General features: G+C 35.2%; 1 protein-coding gene across 2 annotated transcripts in view; it reads left to right on the top strand.

Annotated features, from left to right (window-relative positions):
• TLK1 (tousled like kinase 1) overlaps positions 1-19,544 on the top strand; it is a 143,678-nt gene that overhangs the window by 49,978 nt on the left and 74,156 nt on the right. Inside the window, exon 3 of one of the 2 annotated variants that reach the window (XM_059394147.1) lies at positions 11,167-11,238. In XM_059394147.1, the coding sequence (XP_059250130.1) occupies positions 11,167-11,238 (72 nt within the window). Of the gene's footprint in view, positions 1-11,166; positions 11,239-12,323; positions 12,342-19,544 lie in introns of those variants that run through there. The other variant, XM_059394148.1, reaches the window with a different exon arrangement.

Below are 19,544 nucleotides of genomic sequence, written 5' to 3'. Positions count from 1 at the left end.
ATGTATTATCAGCTTGATCTTTTTCTGAGTAGTGTATTAAGATCTTCAGCTACATAGGGGAAAAAATATATATATATATGAGAAACATCAGTTGTATTGTAACAACATTGTATGGTGACAGATGGCAGCTATACTTGTGTTGACCATCGTGTAATGTATAGATTTGTCCAGTCACTCTGTTGTACACTTGAAACTGATGTAACATTGTGTGTCAACCGTGCTTTAGTTAAAAAAAAAAAAAGCATTAGCTGTGATTATTGATTTATGTATTTCAGCTTGTAGTTATATCTATTTGAAGTAGTTTGAGGCCAAATTTTTACATATATACATCTGATTCTGTTCTTTTTATAACCATGTAATTACTTTTTCCTTAAATACTTGCTTTTTTTCAAATCAAGGTTATCATTTTTGGCTTTCTTTTGGTTTATATTTGTCTTAGATATATGGAGATAGGTTTTTCTATTATTTTTTACTCATTTTGTTTTAATTGTACTTCTTGTAGACCACATGTCTTTTTTGATAGAATATTAGTATTTTTACTTTTTAAAGGTAGGTCTGGTCCATTGCAATATGTAATTATTGTTATTTTCTGACTTGGTCTGCTATGTATTGTCTGATGTCTTCTAATTATACTTCACTTTTATTCCCCTCTACTCCTTGGTTTCCATTGGACAAATGGAGTTTTTCCTGATGTTTTAAAGTTAGTATTAGGATGATACGCTATACTTACTTATTTATTTATATTAATTGTATATATTCTCAAACTGATACTTAAGCATTTCTGCAGGAGTTCCCACTCCCCCACTTTTTTAAAACAACTTTTACTTTGATAAAATATTATACCTATAGAAAACTGAAAATATTATACAAAGAATACTTGTATACTCTTTATTTAGATTTAAGAGATGTAAACATTTTGTGAATTTTTGTGCTCATGTATAGACACCTCTCCTACCATCTTTCTAGTATCACTGTGGTGTCTGCAATGAATGTGAACAGATTTTTCTCCAAGTAGCCCTGCTTCATTTTAGTGGGGAATAGTACTTAGGGACCAAGCTAAGTATGTTTGTTGTTATGTGATAGTCTTTTGGAGGAATGTCAGCTAATGTAGAAGGGATGTAGAATCAGGAAATCAACATTCAGTATTGCCCAGCATAAGTGTTAATTAAGGCAAGGATCATCAGTGGATGTTAAAATCATTTAGTAAAATGTTTTGGAGACCAGTATATTTTCAAGGTCACAAGGTTTCATCCTATGGAAGAGTTATTTATTAGAAAAGAGAAAATGGATATTTAAAATGGAGAGATTTGTCACCACCACAATAAGCAAGCTCAGATTTTTTATTGGCAGTGGCGTAGTCTGACATAAGGCACATTCTGAAGTGATGCAATAAGAGGAACACAGATCATCTATAGTTCTCATGGTAGAAATGTTGGTGTCTCCCCCACCCCCTGCCATGGTGGAAATGTTTGATTTGAATTTGGTCGTGAGAAAATACTCCTGCAACATCCTGCTGGACAACAGGCCTGGACTCTTTCTTCAAAGTGTTCAGTACCATGAAGAACAAAGGGAGGCAGAGGTTCTGTTCCAGATTGAATCTATGAATCCCGATTTGCTTCTGGATTGGGAGAAAATGGTTATAAAGGATTTTTTGAGATATTTCAGGAAATTTAAGTATGTACTATATGTTGGATGATGAATTAATTTTAATTTACTGTTCTTTTTGGATTTTAAAAATAATTGTATTTTTATTTTAAAAATAATTCATTTGGGTTTAAAAATATAGATGAAGCTATAGAATGTAAGATAGTGTTGAGCAATGACTGTTATAATGGTTTTATCTAAATTGGTAGTGACAATGTGCCTATGAAATGCAGTATTATTGTGTAAGCAGCTTTTAGTCATGGTGAACCAGGAGTTTATAATGTGGAACTTAAAGCACAAGGATTAAATTTCTGATAGCGACAGTGCTCTGGGAGAGGAGGAATGGGAAGAAGGTAAGAATATCATCTAGGAGTATAGAGTAAAAATTGATTACCTATAATGAAGTATGTTGTGTTTGCTTAAAAGTAAAGTTACAAGCACAGGCGACATAGATATTGTAAATAAAACTTCTAAATTACTGTGACACAGGGTATAGAAGGAGGAATAAAAGGAAATGTAATCCAATAAAAGTGAGGTAGAGAGAAAGAAGAAAAAATAATTCTAATTTTAACTATTGTATAATATGGAAGAAATAAAGCCAAGTATATATTATCACAAGTGAGAATCCATCTATAGGCTCTTGACAAGAAATGTCTCCCCCAGAATGAATATTTTAGGTCCTCATAGAGAAGAAGAAAGTTAGAATTAAATACAGGTTTGAGGTCAGTTTCTCCCTAACTCAGAAACTTCCAAAGATTTCCCATCACATTTAAGATACAATTCAGTATCTTCATCATGAAAACCTTCTGACCTAACTTTAGACTAACCACCCTATCAACTACCAACCATCCCACTACAACCCCATTGTTTTGTCACTTGCCTCAAACATACTTCTAAATGTTTGCTCAACTCTCCCCTCTTCAAAGAGGCTTTCTCTGTCCATTCTGTGTACGAAGATATCACTCTGCCCCTCTCTCCCCTTAATTTCTTTAAAAGTACTTAATTGGTCTTTACATAATACTAAATATTTGTTTGGTTTTTGTCTCTTTTCTTTCTTGTACAGTATAAGCTCCATGAGCCCTTGAAGTTTATTTTTTTTCCCCATTGCTATATTTCTGGCATCTGCAACAGCAGTAAGGCCTACAATAAATATTTTTGAATGCATGAATGAATATCAAATAAAACGTTCTTTAGAAACAAAAGCCTGAGTGGTATAAAGATAGATACTTTTAAAGGACTAGTAATCCATAAGGAAGATAGGACAACTATAGACTTTTATAAATCAAGTGGGTCTAAAAATCACATGGTGAATTTATTAAAATGCAGTTATAGCAAGGGCTTTTAATATAATTCTTTAAAATTTTGACTGTATAAAACAGCAGGCTATACGGGATTTACTATTTGCACAATATAGTCTATAAGTTTGATTTGGTAGATGTACACATACAATAGTCCTCTTTATTCAAGGATTCTGTAATTGTAAATTCACTTACATTCTCTATTTGTAACCGCAAAATCAATACTCCGATTTGCTTTTGCTGATCATTTAAGAGCCAATGCATGTGCAGTGTTGAAAAATTTGTCACTAGGGGCTGAATAAAGCAACATTCTGCCTGTGTATTTTAGCTCTCGTGGTTTAAGCAAGTGTTCTTTTCACAGTTTACTCTGGGAAAAAAAGTGGCATGTTTTTCACTTTTTTGTGATTTTTATTGGTAATTTTGCTCTTTAAAATGGCCCCCCAGGTTAGTAGTGCTAAGGTGCTGCCTAGTGCTCTGAGCACAAGAGGGCTTGTGAGATGCCTTAGGGAGAAAATACGTGTGTTTATAAGCTTTGTTTAAGCATGTGTTACAGTGCTGTTGGCTGTGAATTCACTGTAAATGAATCAATATATATTTAAAAAGGTATCTTAAACTTTTATACAGAACAAGGTTATATATTAATTAGTTAACAAAAATGTGGTGAGAAGCTTGCAGGACGCTGTGTATTTCCCTGAGGTAATGATTTAGCAGCATTCACTAGTTCAGAGTTTACAGCTAATAACAAAAATTTACTGGAGGGAGAGAGAAATTTTATTCTATCATATGCCACATCTTTAATCTTACGTCAAACCTGCTTCACCTGTTAATTCTTTACTTGCCCTAGATCCTTGTGGCATGAGTTTGTGACTCTGTTGTAGGATTACAGAGAGAAGGTGAAGGTAAATATTATAAAGTGTACTGATGTAAAAGTTATTGTGTAGTTGTCATGTTGGGAAAAGGAGCTAAAAGTAAAAATATATTTTATTTTACCTAGTGAGGAATCACACATGGTTTAAAGAATTTAAAAATTGTGTATATTTGGTAAGGTAACTATTTGAAGAATTTAAAATAAAAAAGGTAAATATATCAGGATGAAGGGGACAGTGGTGCCATTGAAGTACTGCCATTGAACTTCGGGGTGCATAGGTGGCTCAGTTGGTTAAGGGTCTGCTTTCAGCTCAGGTCATGATCCCAGGGTCCTTGGATCAAGCCCCAAAGTCATACTCCCTGCTCAGTGGGGAGTTGTCTTCTCCCTCTCCTGCTCCCCTTGTTTGTGCTTTCTCTGTCAAATAAATAAAATCTTAAAAACTGAATAAATTCTTCATCTTTCATGGCAAAGTCAATAAAGAACTTCTTGAAATATAGTACATAGAGTAAAATTCTCTGCACCTGTTTGAAAGAAAGGAATTAGCAAAGGCAAAAAGAAGTCAAGAATCTGGTATATGTTGAGTTGGAATATTCCAACCTATATTAAGAGAAAAGGAAACAATGCAGGACAGTTTGTATTATGTTATTTTTTTAAACAAGAAGAAAGGAACCAAGTTTGTATATTTCATTTATTAGTGTAGACCTACAGCCTCTAGAAAGATAATAAAAAATAAAGTGAAGTAGCTTGTTTGTATTGCCTGTTCAAAAATTTCGTTAAAAACAGTTTTTTAAAAAATGGTCGCCTCTGAATATTGGGACTGGTGTGGGAGGGAGAAATTTATATTTCGCAAATGAAATTTTCTTCCACGTGCCTGTGTTGCATTTATATTTTTAAAAATGTCCCATGACTGTTTGCACCCCCAAATCTATTTTTGGAAGGTTTCAAAGGGCTGAGTGTGTGCTTGCATGTGTACATAACTGTGTATCTGAGAATATAAACAGTTCTGTACTAGGTTTTATCAAGCTTTCTTTGCCCCTCTGTGTTCTTTCTCCTCAATAATTTGAAACTTTTATAATCTTTTAGTATTGAGATAGAGGTCACATGCCATAAAATTGACCCATTTTATAGTGTATATTTCAGGGATTTTTAGTATATCACTATATTATGTAGTCAGCATCACTGTCTAATTCCAGAATATTTTTATCATCCCCAAAGAAACCCCATACACATTAGCAGCAACTTCCCATTCTCTTGCTCTCCTTCCCAATGCTTTAACTCTGGCAACCATTAGTCTCTTATCTGTCTCAATGGATTTGCCTCTTATGAACATTTCATGTAAATGGATTCATACAAATAAGGCATTTTGTGTCTACTTTCTGTCTCTGTGGACCTGCCTATTCTGAATATTTCTATAAATGGAATCATACAATATATGCCATTTTCTGTGTGGCTTTTTCACCTAGCATAATGTTTCTACAATTCATGAATGTTGTAATATATATTGGTACTTTATTCCTTTTTGTGACTGAATATTCCATTGTATTGTATCACATTTTGTTTATCCATGCATCAGTTGGTGGACATTTGGTTTTCTAATTTCTATTATTTTTTTATTATTTTTCAATAATCTTTGAATTCACATGGTACAACTGCTTTGAACACTGATAAAGGTTTTTGTGTAGACTTCTATTGGCAGTTTTCTTAGGTATGTACTGGGGAGTGGAATTAAGTCACTGATATTAGCACAGGAAAGGAAAAATGACCAATGGAACAGAGTGGAGTCTAGCAACAGATTGATTTATGTGTGATAAAGGTAATACTGCAGTGCAGTGGGAAAAGGTAGTCTTTTATAATAGATGATGGATCAGTTGAATATTCATATGGGGGAAAATGACTTGACACATTTCATAAATGGGCCGCAAAAGGCACTAACCATAAAGCAAATGTTTAATAAATGTAATTATGTTCAAATGACACCAGTAAATAATATGAGAAGGCAAGTCATAGAGGATTCATACCCAGAATTATGTAAAGAATTACTACAGAGCAAGAAGAAAAAAGATGCAAATCCATGGTCAGAGTTGCAAAAGCCAAATTGTTCTACCAGGCCTATAATGAAAATTAGTAGAACTATGTCCTGTTCTTCCAACCTTATATTCATTCCTCACAGAAGTAATCCTTTTCATCTTGTAGCTTTTTATTACATTTTATTTATATTTCTGAGTAAGATTATATGATTTTATGTATATATATGTGTGTGTGTGTGTGTGTGTGTGTGATACACACATGTATAAATAGACTGAAGACTCCATGATTATGTTTCCTCTTTGGTACAACTTTCTGTTTTCTCTGGAGTTTATGGTTGATTTATGTCTTTAGTTTTTTAGTATTCAGTGAAAGCATTCATATACTTTTCAGCAGAGATGTGCACATCTCTCACTATTTTCAAATACAAATTTTTCTTTAGACATTCTCCCTGAAATTTTGTTGTTCTCTTGTTATTTAGGATAGTTGTTCTCTTTCTGTTAGATGCCTGTCATCCTGGAATCTCGCTTTTTGACTCTCATGGAAATTGCTTTTGTGTCTGTCCTATGTTTGAGCTCTGCTTCCTATATGCCATCTCTTTCTTTTTCTTGGTTTATTCCTTTGGTTTGGTAGAACAGATTGGTCATTTCCTAAGGAAAGGTTAATGAGTAGTTACATTTTTGAGATCTTGCATATTCTCCTCCTCCCCTTGGTTGGTTTGTCTTGTAGAATTCTAGGTTGGAAATTGTTCTGTTAGAATTTTGAAGGTACTGTTCCATTGCCTTCTAGCTTCCAATGTTACTGCTGAACATTCCAATGCCATTCTGATTCCTGATCCTTTGTAAGTAGCCTGTTCTTCCCTAAAAGCTTTTATGATCTTCTCTTTAATTCCTGTCATTTAAAATATTTTATTATAATGTGCCTTGGTGTGGGTCTTCCTGAACTGGTATACTTGGTCAGAAGTCTGCCCTTCACTCCTGAAATCCACATAAAGTTAACTAACTCGAGTTTAAAAAAAAAAAAAAAAAAAAAAGTATGTCCTTCAATGCAGGAACTCATGCTTTCCAGTTCTAGAAAAGTTTCTTGAATTATTTTTTTGATAATTTCACTTTCTGGATTTTCTTACTCTTTTTTTTTTTTTTTTTTTTTTAAACTCTCATTTTTTTTCCCAGCTCTTTTTTATTTTTTTTTTTTTTTTTTTTTTTTTTTTTTTTTTTTTTTTGCTTTTCGTTTTTTTTTTTTCCAGGAGGTTTCTCCCCCCCACCCCCTTTTGGTGGTAGTTCTCTTAAATGTTTCGTTTTTATAGTTTGCTATTATTAGGATATTTAGTAATGGTTTTATTTTTGTGTGAAGTTTGTTTGTGCTCCCGTGGTTGTCTTTATCTCTTACAGACTTTTAATTTTTGTTTGCATTTCTTCAGATACGTGGTGATACTGGGTTTTGTTCATATACATGCATTAGGCACTGAACACTTGTTGGAAGCTTTGTGTGAGTAGGTAGGGCTTATTGATCAATAGGTTTTGCATCATATGCCATGACTGGGTCATTTTTCTGAGAGATTTTCGATTCCTCCTATCTGTAAGTCTTATATTTTGAGAAGCTCTGTTTTCCTGGAGAGAAATTCTGTAGTTTCCTGTATTTTTTATTTATTTTTTATTTATTTTCCAGCATATGCGCTATCACTTTCTGGCTGGTGCACTAGCTCCAAACTCTGGTTTTTCAAGCCAGTAAGACTGCATATTTTGATCCAAGTTCAAGCTGCTCTGTGCTGCTCAGTTAGGGACCTTTCTTCAGATAAAAGCTGTAAAAACACCCAGTTCTAGTCCATTCTTTCAAATGTTGTCTTCTGTCCAAATTCTGCCTACTTTTGGTTGCTCTCAAGTGCCCTCAGGTAGTTGGGTTTTGGTTTTGTTTTAAAGATTTATTTATTTTAAGAATTCTGTTAACCTTAAATCTGAGTTTTTTTGAATTTTGATTTATGTTGTTCCTTTATGTCTTGAGTCATTTTTGTAATTTTTTTTTAGCTCATTTTGAAATTGTAGGTTACTATTTTCAGCTATTTTGTGGATATGTGTTCCTGGTGTGGTTTTATTATTAGGATGTTATTCCATATCTTCTTTTCTTTTTTCTTTCCTTATAATAACTTCATGGGATTGACCTAATCATTTTCTGTTGTTTACATTTTTGTCATTTAGAATGGCTCTTCTTACAGAGCTCCCTCTGCTATTGTTTTTTGGCACTCTTCAAAAATGTGGCATTTGCTTTCTGAAATTTCTAGACTTTTCTCCCTTCCTTGCTTTTGTCTGAATATTCTCTTTCCTTTATCTTCATTGTACCTTTTGTGCTCAATTTTGATCCCACACCCAGTGGTTTATCCTCACCCCTTAGTCAGGGATGTTTTAAGAGTTCATAGAGGTGGCGCCTGGGTGGCTCTGCTGGTCAAGCAACTGCCTTCGGATCAGGTCATGATCGGGAGTCCCGGGATTGAGTCCCACATCTGGCGCTGGGCTTGCCGGGTAGTCTGCTCTGCCTCTGACCTCTTCCCTCTCATGCTGTCTTTCTCTCTCTCTCTCAAATAAATAAAATACAATAAATCTTAAAAAAAAAAAAGTTCATAGAGGCTGTATAGCTCCAACTTCTTCAAACTTCACCATGGACTTCCTGTATGAAATCACTGTTTGAAAGGAGAAACCCTTTGGAGTTAGAGCTTTTGTACTCAAATTGCTATTTTCAGTGTCCTATTCTCAGATCTGTCAGATACTCTGTTTCCTTTTGCTTCCTCTCAAAGGACACAGGTCCTGTGGTTATTGGTGATTTGCCCCCACCTGCTATTTTGGGGGAACTCGTGGAGATTCCTTGTCAGCCAGCCAATGTTGTCTGTTGGTTTGGGGTTTAAATTTCTATCTGAGGATTTAGGGATGCTCAAAAACACTTGTATGGGTTCTGTTGTCCCTGAATCCAATTTACCACTTCCTAATTGCTGTTCATGGTGTGTTTTGTTTCAAGTTTGATAATCTTGCTTTAATTAGATTATATTGTCCTCCAAATAGTGCTTGAATCTTAATCAGTTCGAGGGCTAGTTTAAGTTGAAAACAGCCTAGTTGAGCATAGTACTAGACATGTATGCAGTGACTCAGAGTCATCAGTTTAGAAGTTAGCCTAAGGGTAATTGTAGGCCAACTTCCAATTAGTACCTACTCTTATGCCCCCCTCATTCCAGAACTTTTATTTTCTTGTTTGTTTCTTTAATTTCAGTTAATTAACATTTAATGTGTTATTAGTTTCAGAGGTAGAGGTCAGTGATTCATCAGTCTTATATAATACCCGGTGCTCATTACATCACATGCCCTCCTTAATGTCCATCACCCAGTTATCCCATCTCCCCGTTATCCCATCTCCCCCACTCCCCTCCGCTCCTGTGACCCTCAGCTTGTTTCCTATGATTAAGAGTCTCTTATGGTTTGTTTCCCTCCCTGATTTCATCTTGTTTTATTTCTCCCTCCCTTCCTCTATGATCCTCTAACTTGTTTCTCAAATTCCTTATGAGTGAGATTATATGATAATTATCTTTCTCTGATTGACTTACTTCATTTAGTATAATACCCTCTAGTTCCATTCACGTCATTGTAAACAGCAAGATTTTGTTTTGTGATGACTGAGTGGTATTTCATTGTGTGTGTATACACACACACACACACACACACACACACACACCTTTATTCATTGATCTGTCCGTGGACATTTGGGCTCTTTCCATAGTTTGGCTGTTGTGGACATTGCTGCTATAAACATTGGGGAGCAGGTACCCCTTCAGATCACTACATTTATATCTTTGGAGTAAATACCTAACAGTAGCACGCATTCTTAACAAGTTGCTGGAAAACAGGGATATCAGGTGGCCTGCTTATACACGAAGGTCAGTCATGCCTGCATCATCTTTGATGTATATGCCATAGGTTGTCATGTTCTGATCTAAACATTCCTGGAAGACATTGATCTAGTGTACTGATGCTCCAAAAAGTCTGCAAAATAATGAGCATCTTAGACACATTGGAAACATAGCAGATGTCATCCTACAAAATGATAGCTCATTTCCCTTTGTCACTGTCTAAAAATAATATAAAGGAAATATAGAAACTCTTGGGTGAAGCAATTAAAATGGTCAAGATAGTAAAAGATTTCTTAAAAGACTAAGCCAAAACAAACAAAAAACCAGGGTTTGTCCAGTTAGTACAACGAGAGACAGAGGGGGGTGGATGGGATATGATGGAATTTAATAAGATTTGAGAAGGAAATTAAGGAGCACAAATAATACCTTCAGTTAAAGGTGGCGTCTGTTTTTGTATATTGGATAGTAATTTTAGGGATCTTCTTATCCTCGTAATAGCCTAGTTCCTTAGCTCCTGAATTTGGTATTCAAAAAAAGTCAGCCAAAACAACTCAGTTCTGGAAACACAGATTTTTATTGAGTTGGTAAAACTTTCCAGGATATTGATAGTGTTAAGAAGTTGATATTTCTTGGGACGCCTGGGTAGCTCAGTTGATTAAGAGTCTGCCTTCGCCTCCAGTCATGATTCCAAGGTCGTGGGATCGAGTCCCACATCAGGCTTCTTGCTCAGCAGAGAGCCTGGTTCTCCCTCTACTTGCTGCTCCCCCTGCTTGTGCACTCGCTCTCTCTCCCTCTCTCTTGCTCTATCTCTAGCAAATAAATAAATAAAATCTTTTTTTAAAAAGTTGATATTTCTTTTTATTTATTTATTTATTTATTTATTTTTAAAATTTTATTTATTAATTTGACAGAGAGAGATCACAGTAGGAGAGAGGAAGGGAAGAGATCACAGAGAGAGGAAGGGAAGCAGGCCCCCTGCTGAGCAGAGAGCCCGATGTGGGACTCGATCCCAGGACCCTGAGATCATGACCTGAGCTGAAGGCAGCGGCTTAACCCACTGAGCCACCCAGGCGCCCGATATTTCTTATTTTTAAGATGTTTATTTATTTTAGAGAGAGAGAAAGAGTGCACACAGGAGAGGGGCAGAGGGAAAGGGAGAGAGAATCTCAGATTGACACTGGGCTGAGCACAGAGCCTAACATGGGGCTTGATCTCATGACCCTCAGATTAGGGTGCCAGCTGAGACCAAGAGTCTGTCACTTAACTGACGGCCCACGAACCCTGATATTTATTTACTTCATTAAACTTTCATTTACTTCATTTAACTTTCTTGCTTAAAGGAATCATACTTTATTTTCATTTATGAAGATAGATTATTTACCTTCTAGTATGTTTCATTTAAAATTACTCCTAATTTTTACCTTTTTAAAAATTTTTAACAGGCCTCAACAAATAATGAAAGTTCTAATCACAGTTTTGGAAGCTTGGGATCTTTAAGTGACAAAGAATCTGAGGTAAGTAACTTTATTTTAAATATGGTGCTATTAAAGTAAAAAGCTGAAATCACGTTTTTCTTTTAATAGTTCCCGCCTGCCCCCCCCCCCCCCAAATCCTTGTACTAGGAACATTTTGTTTTGCTTTATGGAACACAGTATTCAGACTGAAGACTACTGGGCATTAGAAAAAAAAAAAAACAGTTTCTTTGGTTACATAGCTGAACTCGTACATTAGTGTTACAGATGTTCTTAATGGAAGACAGTTACTAGCCATTCATAATTCTAGTAGATGAAAGTGGTTTTTGAACTGTGTTCTACAGTTTTTTATTATTTTTTGTTATACTTCCGGCTTAGTTTGGTTCTGAGTAAGGGTTTGTTTATTTCCTGAGATACAGATATACATTTTTTTCGTTTTGAAATTTCTTGTCGAATTTCAGGCTGTTGGTTTTCATTTTTCATATTTAAAAATGTCTGGAAAATCCTCTCCCCTCCATCCACTTAGTGATCCCACTAAGAACATACATGGAATTTTACAAGTAGGTATTTGGATCCTTGGTATAGTTAACATTGAGCATGATACACTTGGTGGCATCTGTTTGAAATATGTAGAAAAGACATTCTTTGGGTTTTAGCATTCACTTGCTACAGCAACATCACTTTTTGTGGCTACAACCTATATTTCCTCTGATCAGATTATAGACTTCTGTTATGTTTCAGTGCATGCGCGCGTGTGTGTGTAGGTGTGTGTGTGTGTTTTCCTTCAATGTTAACTTAATTCTCTTTGATCCATTTTGGCCTTTTTTCTACATGGGTTAGTATAGATATAGTTCCTCTAACACCAATAGGTCATTAGCACTTAGTAACTCTTAGCCATTTGGTTTTGGTGTTCAGTGGAAAGAGAATATCAAAGGTAGCATTTTTTAAAGTCCTGTGTTATTGAAAGCATCTGGGAATCTCTAGGTAGACAGTTTTGTGCAGTACTATGCAGGCACCCTGACACTCCAAAGGAGTGTGGCATGGGGTTTTCACTCATCAGGCTTTCCCTTCCACAGAGACAACTGGCAGGCAGCTGAAAGGACTGTGCAAGTGACGGGACTTTATCTGCAGTAGGTTCCCTTGAGGTAAGCGTTAGTAGCCCCTGTAGTACCAGATTATCACAGTTTAGTTTTTTTGTGTTTTTGTGTTTTTTTTTTTTTCAAATTAGCACACTTATATTAAGTCCTTAAAAATTGTAGGTTTAGATTTAGTCAAAGTACAGCTTTTCAGAAACTATATCAAGAATGTTTTCGCTTTATATCTCCTGGACACGAACATTTCTTGATATTTCCAGATTTTGGACTATTTAGTAATTTCACATGCCTTTCCTTTCATGGACTGTTATGTTATGAAGGGCAATAAAGTAATTTTAGATATTTCCCTTTTCTCTTCACCACATCTGATGTTTTTGATATATCTTTTTTATACCAAAACATAGTAAAAATTAGATCATCTATAATAGTTATTTATTTCTGTGTTCTTTATAGGTACCCATGCTCCCAATATAAGTTATAGATGCAGTATTTAATTTTTTCAAAGGAATCAGTCTATAAGTACCATGTCCCTTTAGAGAATTTGAAGAATCACTTTTGACTATATTTTTAGTTAAAAAAAAGTTTTTTAAAGACCATACTGTAATTTACAGTGAATTACAATTTGGTTAACCATTGCATATACGTAGCTTAATTTATATAGAAATTTTGACATTTGAAACAGCAGTAGAACATCTTAAAAATTTGGGGGCTTTTGCTGGTCTGTGTTTGGTATCAGGAATTTTTACAAATTAAGTCAAGTGGCACAGCATTTTGGAAATGATACTGCAGCTTATACATTTTAAGATTTGAAGAAGCAGGGGTTTTTTTGTTTTATCATTTAAGAAGCAGCTTATCTGGAAAATGATTTTCAGGTTTTATCTCTGTTCTAGATACCTTATAACAAATTTCCTTGGTGAAATTTTACACACCTCAAAATATAGGTTATTTGTAGATCATCATGGGAAGTTGTTGGGTGTGAACTATTGTAGGGTGGAAGTACTACTTTTTTTTCCTGGTACACCAGTAGTAAAGTTTATGTAGTATTTCATTGTCTTCTGATGTCATTTTATTCTTTGGTACTCTATTCCCTGATCCATTACATTTCCTTAAATAGTAGGTTTTGTTTTTATGAAAAAGAGTACTGAAGGTTTATTAAAAAAATAAATAAATAAATAGCGGTTCTCTGCTGCTCACCTCTACCCCACCTGGCTCTTGAGTCCTTCAGCTCTTTCTGGTATTTATTCCTACATTTTAATACAAATAATATGCATATCTTGAACTTTTGTTTCCTCACTTGGGCATTTTCCTCCCACCCAGTCCTCTTTCAGACATCCAAAACCCCTCTGTTTTCTAGTCTTTTACTTTTAAAACTGAGAAGCATCTCATACTCACTATTAAACTCATTCGAATCTACTTCAACTGAAAATTTTCATTTCAGTTTATATGTGAATTACTTCTTACATGGATTTGCCTTTTATTTCTAAATGTAGAATTGTAGAACAGAAAATTTTTTCCCTTTTTTAATGAAATTGCCTAGTTGGAAGGTGTTGGTCTTGTTTTTACTTCATTTTACATCATTCTAGGTCTATTCAGTGTTGTCCAAAAATTTGTTTTCAGTAAGCATTTATTGCATATGTGTTATCTTCTAGGCTCTGTGCCCAAGCACAGAGAATTTAAAAAAGTGAATACAGTACAATCCCTACCTTCACATGAGATCACTCTCTGGTAGGACAAACAAACTGCTTCATAAAAGAGTGTAGCCCATGCTATAATAGATGTAAATACCAGGTACTATGGAAACAAAGAGCAAGAAACCCCTAATTTTATCTACCGGTCAGGGACAAGAGGGGAGAAAAGTTAAGTCTTCCTTTAAAGGAGAGATAATACTTGAGTTGTTAGGCTATGAATTCATCCTAAAAGACAGAAGCAAAGCTAAGAGAAGAATACAGGCAGAAAGGCTAGGATATGCTTCTGCTTTTGCATGGAAGCATGGTAAATAGTTTTGTTCAAGACATGAGGCAGTGATGCACAACCCTAACCACTTTCAGATCACCTGAGAAGCTTAAAAAGCGTACCAAGCTGCCAGCTGGTTTGAAGACTTGTGGTATTGGTAGGCTAATGCAAGAATGGTGAAGGATATGTAGGAGTCAGGGTTAGAAAGTCCTTGTACTTGACAGTAAGGAATTTGGACTACTGTCTAGACTATGGAGAGCCATTTAAACAAACAAAAGGCAAAGTAGAGATGAAGAAGCTCCCCCAGGTTGTAGTGTAGAGGATAGAATCGGAGGCAATGAAACCCAAGTTGGGAAGATCATTTTAGTTAAGGAATATTGTCTCTTTTACAGAACTCCCCAGCCTCCACAGTTTAATATTAGGAAAAACGTCAAGTAGGCAGGGTTCTAGTTAAAATGTTCTGAAGTTTATCTTTTGGGTTCTGCCTTCTCCTTCAGATTCTCAAACTTTGGTTATTGATATTACTACCCAGGCCCATGCTTCTCAAACTTAAGTGTGCAAGTGAATTACCAACCGTTCCTTTTGTCTGTAGATCTTGGATGGGGGTTTTCATTTCTAACAAGCTCTCAGATTCCCCTAGATTATGAAATTAGAATCTTTAGGGTTTGATGACTGAGTGAGAGTAAAGAAGGAAAAGGAGGAGCCTAGGGTTATTTAAAGGTATCCAGCTTTAGGTGGATGTTAGTGCCTTTGACCAAGATAGCACAGAAGAAAGAAACATAGGTTTGGCATAGAAGGTAATGAATGAAATTCTTGACAGCACTGAGTTTGAACATCTGTGAATTGAAGATGGTACTTTGGATAGGCAATAGGAGCTAGAGATGAAGACTTGGAGGAGATTTTGGCACAGGTGACCACTTTGAGTAGTTGTAGGATTCCTGGGGGGGTGGGTCTCTCAGAGTCTTTCAGGGGGTTCCCTGGGTCAAAATAATTTTTATAGTAGTGCTAAGGCATTATTTCCCCCCCCCTTTTATTTTTACAATAATGCTAAGACGTATCTGGCTTTTCATTTTCTCTCGAGTTTACAGTGAAAATTTCCAGAGTCTATAATGACACATGATGACATCATCACTCTGATTTATGAATCGTGTACTTGTATATTCTGATGTTTCAAAACTTTAGTTTTAACATCTAGTATAGTAAACATCGATAGTTAAACCCTATGCAGATAAAACTCTTTGGGGTCCTTGACAGTTTTTAAGAGTTTGTAAGGGAGTCCTAGGACCTAAAAGTTTAAAAACTGCTTCTGTAGGTGAACTCATCTTAATAGTGTGTGTAATGCTGAGAAATGTTAGCAGGTGAGGTAAGCATGCTAGAGAAAGAGCAGTAGTCTGGGTAAGGAGGTAGACAAGCAGTAGGAAGAAAGGGGAATAAGGAGTAGAATTAAATATCATAGAAGTCAGTTAAGATAATTACTGTAAAAAGTTACTAAGAATTGTCACTTGGGCCTAGTTTTAGTAGACTAATGGGAGCAAGATGCTAGATTGTAGTCCATTAAAGAGAGCTTGGATAGTGAGGAAATAGTGACAGCAAATATTGACCTCTCTTGGCAGAATCTTGATAAGGGAGATGACATCTAGAGTCTAACAGGCTTAACATATTATGTGTGGGGAAGGGCTTCTAAGCAGAATTGTGACGACAGTACAAGGAAAGTGCTGAAAAGAGAGAAGAAAATAGAACCAAACTTAGCACCTGTTTTTTGGGAAGTGGTATGAAATGCCAAGACCCAGAACCTGGGTGGGCAGGGTTCATTGTGGACGGAATTGACTGGAAATACCTTTTTCCCTGATGGGCAAATTTCCAGCCTCATAACCTTTCTTTTACTCCACAGTGAAATAGAGATTATCAGCTGAAGGAAGAGTCATGAGTTGGTTGTGGGTGTGAGAATGATAAACATTTTATGGGAGGGACCAGAAAGGGAATTTGTAGGGGATGGAGGGAAATGGCTATTCATCTTATTTTAAATGTTGTAGAATGCTTGAAGGAGTTGGAAACAGGATCTGTGCATGTTGTTTGCTGTCTAAAAGTCCAGGTTATTTTATGAAGATAAGAGAAGGAGCCCATATTGCTTGATTATCAGTGTTTTCCAAGTTTTTAAAATCTGCCTGATTCACCTATTTGCAGTTCTTCTTCAAGGACCCATCTCTAACTAAGCACAAAGATCTTCTCTACTTTCTCTAAATACTTTGCATTTGCCCTCTCCATTCATCCTTACCTCAGGATGCTAAGAGAAATTATCTTACAGGTCAACTGGAATTTATAATGAACAGTAATACCATAACTCTCCTCCTTGCCTCTTCTTTTGGGTGTCCTAGAATGTATTTTACATTATTCTTATTTTATTTCTTACTAAGCTTAAAATATTTGTGACTGAATATAAATATGATTGAATTATATAATCTTTAATAATGTTGGAGAAACACATTGAGTCTGTTTATACCTGTGTGCTTACATACAGCATATTACATAATAATATGGGTAAAGCAGACATGTCAGATTATTTTATTTTTGCCTCCATCTTTACTATTCATTCTTTTCAAATGTATGGTTTTGTTTTGTTTTTTATGATTTTAATTATTTATTTTGACAGAGAGAGAGATCACAAGTAGGCAGAGAGGCAGGCAGAGATGGGGGGAGCAGAGAGCCCAACACGGGGCTTGATCCCAGGACCCTGAGCCATCCAGGTGCCCCTAACTATTCATCTTTTATAATTCTTCTGTGTAACCTGAATTATTGGTGCTGCACATTTTATTTATTTATTTAAAGATTTTATTTATTTATTTGAGAGAGAGAGAGAGACCACAAGCAGGGCAAGTGTCAGAGGGAGAGGGAAAAGCAGACGCTCCTGAGCAGGGAGCCCAACACAAGGCTCAGTCCCAGCACCCTGGGATCATGACCTGAGCTGAAGGCAGACACTTACCTGACTGAGCCACCCCGGCATCCCTGTGTGGAAAATTTTTAAAAAGATGATTTCTTTTTCTAGAGCTGGTTCCCCCCAACCCCTTCCTCTTGAGTAATTCATTACCCATTCTTTAACCCTCTGTCCACTAGCATTGAATTACTATTTATTTTTGGTCCAAGTTCGTTTGATTTCTGAGATATTTAGGATTAAGGATTTTAATTATAGGAATTAGGAAGCTAAGATAGTAGTTGTATCTAGACACTTAAATCCATTTTCAGAATTGTAATGATTGTAATGAGAGAAAAATATGATATGGTGCCTTGATTGTCTTAATTTACCTCTAATGTTGATTAATGAAGGTCATTTTATGAAAGTTCTGATTAGCTTTGTCATTTGAATGAAGTTTCTAGGAGTGGTCTTGAAACCTAAAGGAGATTTTTTTTTTCTCATTCGAGTTGAAGTATAATACTTTGTTCTTTTTTTAGAAGAGTTTTCAAAGGACCATGTTATGTGTGGTTTCTTATTTTCATATTTTGTAGGAAGTAGAAATTAAAGAATACCAGGGAATTAGACCTAAAACTAGGTTGAATCTGACTTTAGGAGGGCATTATTTCCATTTCTAGAACTAGTGGTAATTGTTTATAGAGATCTTTCATAGGTTATTTTTAACATAAAATCTCCTATGTTGAAGGAGGTATTTAAAAATTACACAAAAACCTGTGTAAATAGGTTTAAATAGGTTATTTTCTGATATTAGTAAATTGGCTGAATTAGGAGAGTGGTAAGAGAATGTCCTGTTTTTATCTCGTTTCTGCTCATACCCATCTCTACTTTTTTATATTCCTTTTTGCCCTCTTAATAGTGTTTAGCTTAAGTGTTTGCTCAGTGAATACTTAGGTATCCTAGATTGATTGGAGATTATGATTCTATTTGAAAGTAGAGGTAATACTAACCTTAAATTTTAGGTTTTAGGTAGATTTTAAAAAAATTCATTACAGTTTTACTTGCCTATATGTGTTTGTTATAACCCAGAGAAATCTTTTTTTTTTAAATGTCTTAGTTGGAATACCCAGTAAGAAAGAAGAAAACTTGAAAAATGAATTTAGTGATATGTAGTTAAGTTATCACTGAAGGTTACATTTTCATGTCTATTCCTCCCCTAGGTGAATTACCTTGTTTTTGAGTTTATTCTGTTTAAATCTGTTTAGCTCCTCAAGGTTGTTAGATATCTAGTGTATTGCCCTCATCAATTTTAAGAAATACTCTTTTCTATCCTGCTGCCTACATTATTTTCTAAAATGTTTTAGCCTGTTAAATGATTTTTGTGGTATTCTACTTGATGGGTTCCTCCATCTTGTTTTTGCGCTGGTAGTATTTTCTCATTACTTCTTTACTGTGTTAGGTGGGCAAACCAAAAATCTTAATAAGTATTACTACATTAATTGTTTTCCTAAGACATTAGATTTAACAGTGTTGCTATATACAATATATAATGTGTAATAACAATATTCTCTTGAAGGAGAGTAATGTGTATTGCAAAATGGTGTATTTTATAACAGTAATAAAGACATTTTCTCATTAGAGGAGTTCAGGGTTTTTTTCCTCTCCCTTACAAGATTCATAATCATACTTCTAAACTGTAGGATTTAAAGTTCTTATGAAATACCTGGAATTAATTTGTAAAATTTCCATTTATTTAAAAAGAGAAAACTATTTAATTCTACCACTATCCATTAAAAAGACATGCTCATATAGGAGCTATATTCACCTAAAAGTTAGTGTGTCTGACCCTAACATATGTTATATGACAGGGTTCACAGCAAAGGAAGTGCGTCTATTTTGGTTGAATATATATATGTCCCTGCTCTCCTGGAAGGAAAAGTGAACTGGAAACCAAATGCGGGTCTGATGCTGGCTCTGTGCCCCATTTCCCATAAAGGTGGTGGAGCACTATGTGTGTCAGAGTCAACTGGAAAGATTTTTTCAAAGGAAAAAGAATTTCCTGCTTAAACATTCTAATATACTCTGTATAGATCATCTTTCACTTTCTTATAAATCATGAAATCTTGAAAAAATGTTCTATAACCCATTTACTTAGCCAGGAAATAAATAGCTATTAAATATTGTGCATTTAGTGTCAGTGGTTGGTTGTTTTTAGAACAAGAACATTCTGAGTTGATTGATAAAGATAAGATTAGAAGAGAAAAATGCCAAGTCATCCTAAGATAACTTTAAAAGTGGAACCTGGTATAGTGCTTGACCATAGTATTATATGCTCAGTAAACGTTTGTTGAATGAGTAAATAGAACATCACTTTAGTTGTAGCAAACTATTCAGGT

The sequence above is a fragment of the Mustela nigripes genome, chromosome 3 (genome assembly GCF_022355385.1).
Source record: "Mustela nigripes isolate SB6536 chromosome 3, MUSNIG.SB6536, whole genome shotgun sequence".
Taxonomy (NCBI): domain Eukaryota; kingdom Metazoa; phylum Chordata; class Mammalia; order Carnivora; family Mustelidae; genus Mustela; species Mustela nigripes.
Note: the sequence above shows the minus strand (reverse complement) of the source record. Positions and strands in the feature narration are given on the sequence as shown.